Genomic DNA, 15,109 nt, shown 5'->3' on the forward strand with positions numbered 1-15,109 from the left:
TTAAAAATTCATCAATTTCAAATGAGTACCAAACACCCATAATGTGTAAACGATATCCATATTTTTTTCAAATAAATATTTAAATGCATTTTACAATCGAATGAAAAAATGTACGATTAAAACTACCACAATAAGTTGAAAAATGAAAATTTTTAAAATCTAAAAAAGTTTGAAATGAAAGAAACTAAAAAAACAAAAAAAAAAGAGTAACGTAAGGGGGTTAAATGCGTTAATAAGAATTTGTTTTTTTTTTTTTGTTTAAAGAAGCCAAATGAAATACGCAAGTGTTATCGTATTGTCATTTGCAATTATTTCTAAAAAAATTAACATCCAATTTTAAATCGAAAATTGTTGCGATTTGTATTCTCCCGTCCCTCACCTAATTTTTCTTCCAATTTTTGTGTTACGGTTCTTTGCAGCATTTCCATCTGAGGGTCTATTAAAATCTTTGCGTGAATCAAATTTCAGATCGAAGTGTTTGGCACTATATGAATCATCGGTGTTTTGTGTAGATGATTGGTTTGGGACGAACATTCGACTCAACCATGTTCCACTGTTAGCACTAGGGTTATTATGATTGCTAGAGGTGGTTATGGATGGGGAAACATCTTGGCCATTTGGGCTGGAACACAATAATTTTCAAGTAACATGTCATAGTGGGCTCACAAACAAATTAAAACATATTTTTTTTTTTTTTTTGGTTGGAAAAACAACACATTTTGAGTTCTGTTTTTTTTTATGTTGACTTATTTAGTATATACTTTCAGCAATAAAACTAGAAATTGTTATCAAATCGTCACTCACAAATTAATTAGGTTTAAACAAAAAATGATAGAAAATATTCCTGGTATAAAAAAAAGCCATGCTACCAATGATTGTGCAGCAGTTATTAATTATTGCATACTAACAAAAGAGGAAAAATGGAGGAAAATACGCCAGAAGATATAGCAATAAAAAATTTAAAAAAAGGAAATCAAATATATTCTAATTTAAATGTTAACATGGCGGCGGCGTAGAAGATTTGACAGTTTTCCGAAATTTAATACAATAAATCTACTTTGTTTAGCATTGTTTCTTTTTCAAAATTACGGGATTGTAAAGTAGAAATGAAAGTATTTGAAATTACCTGATGTCCCGACAGGAGTTGAGTGCTGTCAAGAAGCGAGGTTGCACATAGGTCCATGCACCTTGGTTTTTGTGTTCTTCTTGGGCCCAAACAAGCTCAGCGTCTTTGTACTTAGCTGCTTCTTCCTTAACTAAATCGAATGGGAAGGGAGAAATCTGCAAAAGACATAATATTATAGTGAATACATTTTGTTGAGAGAAAAGACAAACACAAACAAACCTGTTCAACTCTAACGATAGCAATTTCGTTTTCAAGCTTCTGATCAGCTCGTGCTTTGGTCAGATCGTAGTATACTCTGCCAGAACAGAACACCACTTTCTTAACACCAGATGGGTTCTGACCAGCTGGGCCATTATCGGGAATAATTCGTTGGAACTCGGTTCCCTTGCTCATTTCGTCGAAAGAGCTCCTAGCTTCTGGGTGTCGCAACAATGATTTAGGGGTCATGAGAATCAATGGTTTGCGGAAAGGCAAAGCAATTTGTCTTCTTAGAATATGGAAATAATTTGCTGGGGTTGTGCAATTTGCGACGATCCAGTTCATGTCGTGAAGTTGCCTAATGGCAAATTCATCAGATTCAGGTGGGAAGTAGTCTGCATCATCCGAAGACATTTGGAGGAAACGTTCCAATCTAGCCGACGAATGTTCAGGTCCCATACCTTCCATACCATGAGGAAGCAACATTACCAATCCAGATTGACGAACCCATTTAGCTTGTCCGCTTGAGATAAATTGATCGATAATACATTGAGCGGTGTTGTTGAAATCACCGAACTGGGCTTCCCACAGAACAAGAGCATTTGGATTGGTCATTGAATAACCATGTTCGAATCCAAGGACAGCGTATTCGGAAAGTGAGCTGTTTGATACTGAGTAAGGAGCTTGATCGGGATACATGTGGCACAATGAATTGTAGGTGGCCTTATCGACTGTCTGATGGTGAAGAACGTGATGACGATGGGAGAATGTACCACGCTCAACGTCTTGACCAGAGAGACGGACATGAATTCCTTCCTTGAGGAGGGAGCCGAAAGCCATAGCTTCTCCGAGAGCCCAGTCAACAGTGCGTTTGTCTACCATGTCTTTGCGAGCAGCCAATACTCTCATCAAACCTCTGCAACCAAATCAATGATTAGTACTGTTATGAGCTTAATACAAATTTTCTGCGGATACTTACTTATGGATCAAAAATTCGGCTGCATTTGGAGGAGGACTTGAAAAACGGTTTCCAATGTGAACAAGAGTTTCCTCTTTAACACCAGTTGGGATCAATTTAAGAGGGTCCTTGCCCTCAAAGAATCCAGACCATGGAGAATCAATCCAATCTTTGTACTGAAATATAACAGTTATATTTAATACACAAGATTAATTAAGTTCAATGTTTATAATTTATTTACCTTGATATGGGTTTCCTTTTTGGCCAATTCAAAAGCTTCTTCGCAAATCTTTTCGTATTTGTCATGAACCGATTTTACTTCTTCTGATGTACAAGTTCCTTCAGCAATCAATTTATCAGCATACAAGTCCAAACCTAGAAAGATTACATGAATCATATTATATCCCTGTACAACTTTAAATCATCAACAACTTACAATTCTTATGATTACGAATCTTTTGGTACATCAAAGGTTGAGTAAACATAGGTTCATCAATTTCATTGTGTCCATTGCGACGATAGCCAACGAGATCAATAACACAATCTTTGTGGAATGTTGCACGCCATTCGGCAGCAACTTTGCAAACATGCATCACAGCTTCTGGGTCATCAGCATTCACATGGAAAATTGGAGCGTTAACAACACGAGCAACATCTGTGCAGTAAGGTGATGAACGCGAGAAACGAGGATCAGTGGTGAAGCCAATTTGATTGTTGGCAACAACATGAATAGTTCCGTGTGTTGTGTAGTCTGGCAAGTCAGACAAGTGCATGGTTTCATAGACAACACCTTGGCCACAGAATGCAGCATCACCGTGAATTAGAATGGACATAACCTTCTTGCCCTCGCTATCACCTCGGTAGAATTGTTCTGCACGAGTTTTTCCTTGAACAACTGGATCAACAGCTTCCAAATGGGATGGGTTAGCAACGACAGCCAAGCGAATATTTTTGTTTGTAACACGGTTCAAACGTTCAATATAGGTACCCAAATGGTATTTTACATCACCGGAACCCTAAAAAAATCAGGAATACTTTTTGTAGTGTGATTTCTAACATTTGCATGTGATTATAATCTTACGTCATCTGCAGCTTCGAGACCAGCGAACTGCGTAAATATTTGATGCAAAGGTTTGCGGCACACATTGGCCAATGTATTCAATCGACCTCTATGAGGCATACCCATAATGACAGATTCAACGCCAAGTTCAGTCGACACGTCGATGATTTCCTTCAATGCAGGGATCATCATTTCACAACCTTCAAGTCCAAAACGTTTTTCAGAAGAATATTTTTTGGCCAAAAACGCTTCAAAACTATAAAATGTAAATAAATACGAAATCATTAAGTTAAGGTGAGTTTAGAAAAAGGTTTAGTTTTTTTTTTATATTTACCCAGTAGCACGTGTAAGACGAGCAAGAATCAAACGTTTTTGTTCGGGAGAGAAGCTTAACACACCAGGGCTCTCAAACCTCTTTCGGATCCAGTTACATTGTTCCAATGAGTTGATGAACATGAATTCAACACCAATTTTGTTACAGTAGACATTTTCAAGTCTGTTCAAAATTTCCCTATAAATCAAATAAAAATACATTTGTGTTAAGAAAAATTGAAAAAGAAACAAAATTTCAGAAAAAAGAAACTTACTTAAGCGATAAAGCTGTTTCATCACCACCAATAAATGTTGTGCTAGGAAGTTTGAATTTCCTGTCCATGTCATTTTGACCTTAATTGTATCAATAAATAAATTTAAATTAATATCTATGTTTTCTTAGAAGAAAAAAAGTGAAACCACAAAATAAAAACATTGAGCTTTGAAATTCGGAGGACGGTTCATGCGAGGTCGAAAATTTATTTTATTTTAAGACAAAATTAACTGAACACTATTTTTATACATACATAAATATGCATTTTTTTATATTTATATATGTCGCATAAAATACATTTACATCCAAAGAAATCAAGAAATAATAAAAAAAAAAAATGAAAGAAATAAAAATGTTTTACAAAGAAGTTTGCGAAGCTTTAAAACCAAATGAATAATACACAAATCACCTTAAAAATTTATTTGATTAATCTGAGTAATAATATTATTTTAAATTGTAGATAGTATACCCTCTATGGTTCTAAAGTAAAAGCATCTAACTACAAGTTTGACAAAAGTAAGACCTTACCAAAGAAAAGGCTATTCAAATATCTAAAAGATTTACAAATTGTAATAAATGAAATACGTAGATGGCTTTGGTATATCAAAGATAAGCTCTAAGTTTGCCTGATAAACTGTATCTTTACTGTCATCATTTACAGAAGTATTTTTTATTTGTATGCTTACAAGTTGCGGTGTTGATTTAATAATGGTGGCTTAATTTGGGTTTAACTAACAGGAACATGTATTGGCCAAGCAAAAACAAAATTGGAAAATAAAATAAAAAGACATGTTTCATATGTTGATGAATATTATGAATGTCTTGAAAGGAGAAAAGTAAACTTAAAAATTACTTCTCATTACATTAGATAGAGTATCTAATTTGGGAAACCACAAGTTCAGGTTATAAATAACCAATGGAATGTTACACTTTTGTCGTCTGATAACGATTTTTTTTTATTTGCATTTGCTTAAATCAATTTGAATAAATAAAATTTGAAGAGGCACTATAAAACTCATTTAGCAACAAATTTTTTTTTGTTCGTTTTTTTTTTATCTAAGAAATCTAAAAATAGCAACAATATTGAATGTTTTTAAAATAAATATCTCAATGTTTGTTTTTTTTTTTTCTATTGTTTAAAAGCCAGTATTACGTTTTAATAATTTGGTTTGATGTATTTTTAAAAATTATAAATTCAGAAACAAATTCTTTACCATCAATAAGTACATTTAGTTTGAAATTGGTAGTCTAATTTTTAGGGAAAAATTGTGTCGATGCACATACAGTACTGGACAAAATAAAGTTCGCACTATTCAAACATTTACATTTATGCTGTTCGCGTTCTTTAGTAGTGACTAAGAAAGTCTATTACTACCCTTATATGCTGCTGTCGAAATAATGAAAAAAAAAAAAAATGCTTGAAACGAGAAAAAAAATAATTTAAGTTCTTAATAGTCCATTTTAGACAAAAAAGAGCACTCAATGATATATTCATTGGAGCTGAGAAGTTAGCCATAAGACGGTTTATTTTTTTCAATTATCATATTTTACTGAAAGACTTTAGCCCAAAAAAAATACGCAGTGACAAAAATTTCATTTTAAGTGAGAAAACTAAAGCTTAAAAATAAAAATTATAGTTTATCGAAAAGGAAAATCATTAAAGAGCATTTAATAAATCAAACTGCATTAAAATAAATTCATAAGAAGTTTAAAACATTGAGTATAACTCAATATGGTCGAGGGAGAAAACGAAAAACAAATTAATTTAATGATCGTCGAATTATCAAAGAAGTTTAGAAAAATCCGATTATTACGAGTCTCAAAGTAGTAGAGAATATAAGATTAAACATTTGTAAAAGACTTGAAGGAGGATGCTTAGAAAGCAGTTTCACATACCGACGACGCGCGAAAGTCCAATAAAATCAAACATCTCGAATTTCCAAAAAATATGTAGATTTGGAAAACGGTAAAGGAAACAGCTCAATATAACTGGTATTTAAGAATAACTTGTTTTTCAAAAGGAAAAAGGTAGTTAAAACAACACGTTAAATTCTATGAGATCGGTCTTAGGCTCAAGGCATGTTCTATCAGATATTATATTAAGTTCGTGTACACTCCGCGAAATAATTATAAGGACAAATTTATTTGATTCGTCTTAAGATATGTAAAGGATATTATTTTTTATTTCTTTTATGAATAAGGAGATATGTATATGGGGGATTGTTTCCCACCATTTGTTTTAATTTAATTCATTAGAATACAATAATACAGTTATTTTTTCCGGGTCTGGAGCGAAATAATTATAGGGACACATCTGATTTTTGCACTAAAAGTGAGGTTTAGCGAGATCAAATGTAAACAAAAGTATGCAAAACAGTTAGAAAATGAATTTAAACCCATTATGACCATTTCATAAGTAAAATTTTTCGGTTATTTTAAAATAAGGCGTGAAAAATCCTTGATCCAGGCAGAAATGGGCAAAATCGAGGCCTAGCATGAATAGGGCTTGTGTAAATGGGAAAAACTGGAGGATTAGAAACGTCCGATTTTGTAATTGATAATTTAATTTACAAAGGTGACATGTATGTTTAACTAAAACGATCAGGGAGGAAGCCTTTGGTCGAAGAGAGAGCCAAAAGTGACAAAAAATTAAGTATTTTTCGTAAGAATTTGACAGTAAGAGAAATTTTCGAGAAAATGAAATTGGAAGTGAGAGTATGTTGAGTGCACTAAATAATGGAGGTGGACTAAGCCCATTCCTGTGAAGGTAAATGGTGAAAAACGGCGCTCTTACCGAGACATAAACTTGCCCGCCTTCGCCTCGGCAAAAAGCATAGGTTCTGGGATGAAAAATGGAAAAACCGTTAGGTACACCATCTAGGCTATCCAAATTAAACTTTCTCTCATTGATGAACTTAAAAGTTTTTCCATTTTTCATCCCAGAACCTATGCTTTTTGCCGAGGCGAAGGCGGGCAAGTTTATGTCTCGGTAAGAGCGCCGTTTTTCACCATTTACCTTCACAGGAATGGGTTTAGTCCACCTCCATTATTTAGTGCACTCAACATACTCTCACTTCCAATTTCATTTTCTCGAAAATTTCTCTTACTGTCAAATTCTTACGAAAAATACTTAATTTTTTGTCACTTTTGGCTCTCTCTTCGACCAAAGGCTTCCTCCCTGATCGTTTTAGTTAAACATACATGTCACCTTTGTAAATTAAATTATCAATTACACAATCGGACGTTTCTAATCCTCCAGTTTTTCCCATTTACACAAGCCCTATTCATGCTAGGCCTCGATTTTGCCCATTTCTGCCTGGATCAAGGATTTTTCACGCCTTATTTTAAAATAACCGAAAAATTTTACTTATGAAATGGTCATAATGGGTTTAAATTCATTTTCTAACTGTTTTGCATACTTTTGTTTACATTTGATCTCGCTAAACCTCACTTTTAGTGCAAAAATCAGATGTGTCCCTATAATTATTTCGCTCCAGACCCGGAAAAAATAACTGTATTATTGTATTCTAATGAATTAAATTAAAACAAATGGTGGGAAACAATCCCCCATATACATATCTCCTTATTCATAAAAGAAATAAAAAATAATATAATTTACATATCTTAAGACGAATCAAATAAATTTGTCCTTATAATTATTTCGCGGAGTGTATCTGATTCACAAAAAAGTAATTTGTTCAAACAATTAACCGCATTACTTTAACCTTAAAGAAACAATCTAAAACTGAAAAAAAAAAAATCCGTTGGAAAAAATCATACATCATATACAAATATTTGGATTTTATAGTTAAATATTCTATGCAACTTCTAGGGGTACAAATCTACGATAAATCATATATATTATTACGGTTGTCGAACACCCTTTACCGGGACTTACACCGAACAGATTTTAATAAATTATATCTTAAAAAAAGGCGAATTTCTGCCGCCAGAATCTGGCAAAATATAAATATTTAAATGTTTATAATTTTTAAGAAATCTTAATTTGTTTAAAAAATAATATTCCAGCCAAAATGAATTTTAAAATGACTTTTTACCACTTTCCAATGAATTTGGAAATGTTTGACATGGCGTGTTCCTGTTCATATTAGGGGTGTTCGTATATCATTAGTTCGTATCATCAGGGGCGTTCATTAGGCGAGTAAATTCTCCGATTTGCTTAAAAATTCTGATGGTTAACATTTTAAGCATTATTATACAAACAAATTGCAGATAAGTTTGGACAAAAATATGAAACCTGTCAAATTTTAGAAGTGGGGATGAAATCCTCTCAGAGAAAGAAAAAATTGTGCAAAAGTACGCAAACTCTTTTTGGACAAAATTATCATTTATTAAAAGAAAAAAAGAAGGCACTAGCTTTTGAAAGATTTCAGACTTTTGTCCGAAGAAATTTTTGGGCAGAAATTTGCAAGAAGAGGGGCTCTCTTTTTTGTAAAAAAAAACTACACAGTTTCAGTCTAATCAAACAGGAATTGGGTTAAAAAAGTTGAAAAAAGGAGAATTATTTCTGTTTTAGGCAGTACCTAAACAGCCCTGTTACATGTAACATTAGTTATACATTTTTATTTCATTTTTGGCACACAAATTGAAAATGCCAACTTTTGAGATTCTGGGTAGTCAACCTCCGTAAAAAAAAGATCACTCAAAAGTTTTATTTTGTATTTAAGTGCCTTATATCATGTTTTCACTAAAATCCAAATAAGATATTTTCGTAAACTATTTCATTTTGAATGTCAAATGGTTAATGGTAAATTGCTAATCCTCATCGAGGTAAAATGGATCGAAAGATTAATTTGAAATTAAAGGCCCCAACCCATAGAATCCGTTCCACCCGTTGTGTCAATTAATCCGTTGAAATTGAAGGATGGGACAGAAAGGGGTGACCCAAAGAAAACGTTGCATGACGGATTGCTTTTTGACAGCTCACTTTAAATTCCAAGGTGTGTTCGATATTTTCTCGATGAATGTGCACTAAGGAAGTTCTGATGCAAGAAATTGTTAACTATTATCGTTGTTCTTTTTTTTTTAATAAAATACGCTACTAGACTTTATGTATGTACTTGCTCTTCAGTTAAAAACAATTTTTAATAACAGATTATCATTTGTACATATGACTTTGGCATAGTAAAATTGAACTCTACAACAGAATTTTAGTATTTAATTGATATAATTTATTAGATATATCATTAAATGTTACTTTTATTACATTTTCTTCACAAATAAACAACTAAAGTTCACAATTCATAAAATCAGAAAAGAAAAGAACACAGTTCTTAGTTCTGAAATTCCCCGGTGTGCACTCCGAAACAGAAAATTGAACTGATCTATTGTTGACAACCAATGTCAAAGGATACGACAGATGAAAAAGTAGAAAGTTGGGCTATTTCTTCCGTCGAATTCGTCAAATACAAATAATTGATTTATTTTATTCATTTATCACATAATACGATATTTTGATAGGAATAATTATATTCCACATAGTGTAGTTCCGATAACCAATGAAAGATACAAAATATTTTGCTTATTTTTTACTTTGGTGTACTTAGCGTAGTTCCTTCAACATCAAGTGCGGTCCTACCTTTATTTTAATTATTCTTTCAGATCATTGAACACTTCTACATAAGATGTTTCCAAAATGATTGGAAAGTGGAAGTGTTCATCGCTTTTGACAGGATCTTTGGAATAAGTTCAGTGGGGAACTTCCAACGATTGTCAGTATAAGAAAATAGTCAAAAGAAAACAGAAAAAAAAGAAAAAAAAAATGTACAGCTATAGCTGGGATGGTGATGGTGAAGACATAAACAAACAAAAGGAGGCGCGAATTGTGATAGAGTTTTGTGAATTTAGTTCGTGTTTTCCAAAATAAATATGTAAAATTAATTAATTTTTTTTAATTAATCGGAAATAAAAACTTTAAATTTGAAAACAATAGTTTTTGTGGTTAAATGATTTCGAACACACAGTGTTTGTTGTAAGTGTGTGTGACAATATGTTTTTTGTTTACATTTTCCCTGCCGAGATATGTCAAATTAGAAAAGGAAAAGACAAAGATAGTTTTTGGAATTTCCCTTTATGAAAAAAAAACACCGCCAGAAACAAAACAATAACAAACGTTTAATGGCGTTTTTAATTGGCAACCCGGAATTGTTCTTCGATTCAGAATCCCAATTGAACAGTTTTTTTTTATTCCGAAGAATCTGAAGTTTAACATGTGCCACATATATGTGTAATCGCACCAAACTTCATTTGTTTTTGTGCTGCAAACATTTTGTACTGCTAACATTTAAATCTATGAATGTGTGAGTGATTCTGCTTCTGATTCTGTTTTTAAAACCAGAAGAGAAATTCTGTTTTTTTCAGAATCAGAACTGTCAGTTTTGATTTTTGGTTTTTTGTGAAATTTTTTGAATCCAAAATGGATGCCATGCTATGGTTTTTGTTTTTTTTTTTTGTGAAAAAATTTGTTTGCATCCATCATGGATGTAATGGCCTTCCACTGCGGAGTTAATATTAAAAAAACAAAAGCAACTTTTCTGACAGACAGCTGCCAAAGTTTATGTACAGTCGTGCCAAATATTTGCATGGATTTCAAAAATCAACATAGATAAACAAAAAAACACACCTATGGTTTTTTTTCAAGATTTTTTGTAAGTAGGTACATATATGTATGAACATATTCCGTAGGAACATTTCATCTTCCATTTGCCAGGAAAAGTCTGGGAAGTGTACCTTTGTATGTACATATATAGTATATACATAATGTACATAAGAAAAAGGCCGTAATATTTGAAGGCTCCAGGGGAAAAACAGCACAAGTCCATTCCAAGTCATTTCAAGAAAAATGCATTTTTAAATTTTGTTCTCCATACAACTTAGTACTTAAAGCACACAATTTATTTATTTTTTCAGCAAGGCTTAAATTTGTTTTATAAAAGTAAGGATGCCATCAGATAGTGGTCAGTAAATACTACAAAGACCTCATCATTCGTTTATTTTTGACAAAAAGTGGACATGTGCCGTTTTTCCCCTGGACCCTTCATTTGCTCTTTGCGTGCTATAGGGGCGTAAGTGTTGCACCCCTATTACGATTGTCAACTATCAATTCTTTGCCCCTGGGTAAAAAGGACTTACATAAATGATAGTTTACCAGAAAATCCGATTGAAGTTGAAAATCGATGAATTTTTGAGCATTGATCCTCTTATTTTTATAAGAAAGAGTTACTCTAAATTTATGTTTTTGATTCTCTTTTCATCAAAACCCGAAAGTGCAATTTTGTGACTTAACCTCTTTGTAGTCGGAAGCAAAGAATTTATAGTTGTTAAAAAAAAATCGATCTCTTATTTGCTTTGAAAAAAATTTGAAAACGAAGAATGATGCTAACCGTGAAATGTAACTGAAAAGATCCATTAAAAAAATGACCAGTTTTCCCCCATTTCGATTTTAAAACATCAAATTTCAGTATTTATCAACTATCAATTGATAGTTGACAATCGTAATAGGGGTGTTAGGTCCGTTAAGGTACTTCCTAGGCTAAAATATGATAAGTGGCTATTAAAAATGAAAAACAATTAAATCACGTAGGTAGATGCGAATTTTAAAATTTCCACTTTTGAATAGCGACATAAAATTTAATGGAGTGTGAATTAAATGGGTCTAAGATAATTTTTGGAAAAGCCCAATACAACAGCAAAGAAAAATCGTCAAAGGAAAAATTGTCGGATGTAAGAATCAGACAGAAACCTTACGTTCAACAATTTTTTTATTGACGATTTAAGGTGGTGAATGCATGATTCAACATCGGTTCAAGTTCTTCAAATTGACCATAGAGGAAGGAATACCTAGAGACGCGACTTCGGTTGGTTTTTCTCTTCCACCCTACAAGCTGCAATGAGAGGAAAAACTCCACAGTGCTTATATGTGGTAGTTTTCCCGTGCATTTTAAATGGCACCAACACATTCAACTGTGGAGTTGAGCTCAAAACAATTAAAAACAATTTAAGTGCTCAGTAGGAAATAAATTTATAAAAAAATAATATAATAAATTCAAAACACGAACCTTTTTTTTTTATTTCTGTACATATTTATTGAAAGGTGGGTGTCTGGAGTGAGCTATTTGAGCTATTCAAGTTCATGTACAAACCAAAATCATGTTTAAATTCAAAATTTGTGAGGACATCTACTGGTGAAATCAACATTATAGCTTTCACACGTATTCACAGATAGGAAAACAAGAGAAAAATAAGAGAGATTATCTGAAATTAAATTTGCGGGTGTTTTAGGTAAGGGGGGTACGAGTCGGCTCTCTAGGTATTCCTTCCTCTATGAAATTGACCAAGTTTGAGATATTAGTTGCGGCAACCTGTTTGAAATAGAGTTAATTATAAAATGTATGTACAACTTAGGGAACCTAGAATTGCTAAATTTAATGTGCCATATTCATAGCTGTTTAACTTAAACTGGGGCTAATCCAATGTATTTTAAATGGGATAAACACGAGTTTTTTAGTAATTCTCGACTTTTTAAAAAACACACTCTGCATTTACATTTGTACCTACCTACCTATACTTTCTTTTTATTTAAGCATGCGAGAAGTCTCGCACGGGTAAGCTAGTATTATTAAATTGGGTTAGTTGCTATTCTAAGTACCTACAAGTTAATAAAATTAATATATTAATTTCTGAAAGCCATGCACAGACGAATCATTTCATTTCTACAAATGGATACAACACAGGCCGTATGATTGATAAATTATTATCATATTGGATCAGCTCTTACTTACCAAAACTGAAATTAGCATAAATAGCCCGCGTTGTTGAGTTTTCTGGCAATTCAGCGATATTTATTTCAAGAGGATCGAGGTGAGCAATGTTATGTCCTCGAATCTATATTATGTTTTACAGACAATTAAATGAATTACAAAAGCAGAAATTTAATTTGGAAGAAATAAAATATAAATAAATGTATTAATCTTAAGATAGCGCTATAATAGGATGTTTAATTTTTTTTTTTGTATTAATAACATTTAGAGGTTTTTTATTTGCATGTTTTTTTTTTTATTTTTATATTTATTAATTTTGTACCTAAACAACACATATTTGTTTACAATTTATAAAAGTTATCATATAGAGAGGAATGAGCGATAGTTACACTACATGCTCTAGAAAACGTGAATTTTATTACATAACAACATATAACGAAATAAGATAATGTGAGGGGAAAGAGAGAGAATGAGATTAATGTTAGGAAGAGGTTACAAAATGTTTGTGTATGACGACTGACTGGCTAGCCAATTAGGATGTTTGTATTTATATGCTGAGTGTTAATGACAAAATGCTGAAGATTAGCAGTTTTTTTTGTGACATTTTTACCTTTATAAAGACAAAATTTTAATTTCTTTTTTTGTTTTGACTCCGAATTTCAAATTTTTGTTTGATTTTTTTTTATTACAAAAAAAAGCAAATTTTATATTTTGAATAAAAAAAATTGCATTTGTTTTTGAAATATTTATACTCTTAGGAAATTACCAGTCATGAACCAATTATGTTGCCTTAGGACGTTTTCGTTAGCACGACGCCTTACACCATCCTTACTAACTGATATTTCTTGATTTAGGATTCCCAGTGGGTCCAGATCCGAGGCCAAATGCCCACGAGACTAGTAATTTATTCAATTTTAATATTATTTTATTGTTCTTAATTATATTTTCGGATATAAAAATGTCAAATAAGTATTTAAGTGGAGTTTTAAATAAGAATACGTCAAAAATAAAAAAAAAATAACTTAGAACCATGATTTACGTAACGCACTTTTTGAGAAAGGTTCCTGAAAAAGAATTTTGGTTTTCATAAAGAACCATTACTTGAAAAAGAAAGGACTTTCAAAACACATAATTTTTTTTACAAGACAATAAAAACGCTGTTTTTCATTCTCTTAAAAGTGTAATCAGTTAAGAACTGAAATATTTAAATAGGGGACACAACAAAAGAATACGTTATAAATAGTATTTGATATAGTTTTAATATAAATATAATAGTTAAACATTTAAGAAATCTGTGCATCATAGGAGAATTTTGTAAATACAAAAGCTAAACACATTGCAAAATAGAAGTAAGGAATAAGCGTACTCAACTTAAAGCAAAATGTATGAAGAGAAAGCATCGCGAGCTGAAAGAAATATAAGTGGCTAATGAAAACCAAGACTTTCAGGGACTGCAGCTGGCAAACATATGTATTTCAATTGTGAGAGAAGAGAGACTCATTCACAGGTGTCACGTTATTTTGAGGAACTTCGGATCTAGATGACTCACCATTCTCATCAGCGATGATTAGATGAGTAATTGGTGAAATAAAATTAAAATGAGATGCAATCAAAAGAAAATGTATTAAAAATATGGAGTTGGAGATTAATTGATCCAAAGAAAATGTATTAAAAATATGGAGCTGGGTTAATTGATTTTGAAGCTTTCAATCAATAGAAATTCTAGAAATCTAATTTAGGTAACACCCTAAGGTAAATTTGTGTGGATGATGATGGACATGCATGAGCAATCATGAAAAGGTTAACGTATTAATCACCGAAGAGTTTCAAATTACACCAGTGAAGTGTTTTGAGCCCTTTGCTCTTTATGGCAGTCCTCGACTTACGCAAACTAAAAAAATATCAGTTTTACTTTGTTTATCAAAAAACGAGACACCACATCTTCGAAACGAGCAATTGGCTGGTGTAGCATCTGGTGGATATCAGGGAGGGATACCCTATTTTTGAAGCTTCAGAAAGAAGATTTTTAAAATTATAAAAAATAGAAAGAGAATCGGACATGGAACTTCACTCTGGACATAGCAGAATTGAGATAACGTGAATTAATCGATTCAAAAGTTAATTTTTAATCAAATGAAGAAGAAATTTTTCGATAGCAAATGCACGCAGCGTCAATATTTTAATCGATTGTGTATACCACGGTTCTAAGTTTAAAACTTTCACTGATTCCACTTTATATTTACTAAATAACTTCCACACAAAAGGACTTATAGGAAGGCCTTATCGCGATATATAGTGTTTGAAATATCGTGTATAAATACATAGCATAAATTTAATTTAAAAAAAAAGTTTGGCAACTCAAATAATTTAGGTGTATTGTTGTTTTTTTTATATTATTGGG

At 32.1% G+C, this 15,109-nt stretch overlaps 1 protein-coding gene across 6 annotated transcripts in view; it reads right to left on the reverse strand.

Moving 5' to 3' along the window:
• LOC129912697 (2-oxoglutarate dehydrogenase complex component E1-like) overlaps positions 1–15,109 on the reverse strand; it is a 45,204-nt gene that overhangs the window by 17,114 nt on the left and 12,981 nt on the right. For 2 of the 6 annotated variants that reach the window (XM_055991061.1, XM_055991059.1), the window contains exons 5-14: positions 13,475–13,604; positions 3,930–4,008; positions 3,677–3,853; positions 3,364–3,598; positions 2,719–3,298; positions 2,524–2,657; positions 2,304–2,458; positions 1,346–2,240; positions 1,127–1,281; positions 380–622 (exon numbers count right to left, since the gene is read on the reverse strand). In XM_055991061.1, coding sequence (XP_055847036.1) covers positions 380–622; positions 1,127–1,281; positions 1,346–2,240; positions 2,304–2,458; positions 2,524–2,657; positions 2,719–3,298; positions 3,364–3,598; positions 3,677–3,853; positions 3,930–4,008; positions 13,475–13,604 — 2,783 coding nt within the window. Of the gene's footprint in view, positions 1–379; positions 623–1,126; positions 1,282–1,345; positions 2,241–2,303; positions 2,459–2,523; positions 2,658–2,718; positions 3,299–3,363; positions 3,599–3,676; positions 3,854–3,929; positions 4,009–12,729; positions 12,833–13,474; positions 13,605–15,109 lie in introns of all 6 variants that reach the window. The other 4 variants (XM_055991063.1, XM_055991064.1, XM_055991062.1 and 1 more) reach the window with 3 other exon arrangements.

The sequence above is a fragment of the Episyrphus balteatus genome, chromosome 2 (genome assembly GCF_945859705.1).
Source record: "Episyrphus balteatus chromosome 2, idEpiBalt1.1, whole genome shotgun sequence".
NCBI lineage: Eukaryota > Metazoa > Arthropoda > Insecta > Diptera > Syrphidae > Episyrphus > Episyrphus balteatus.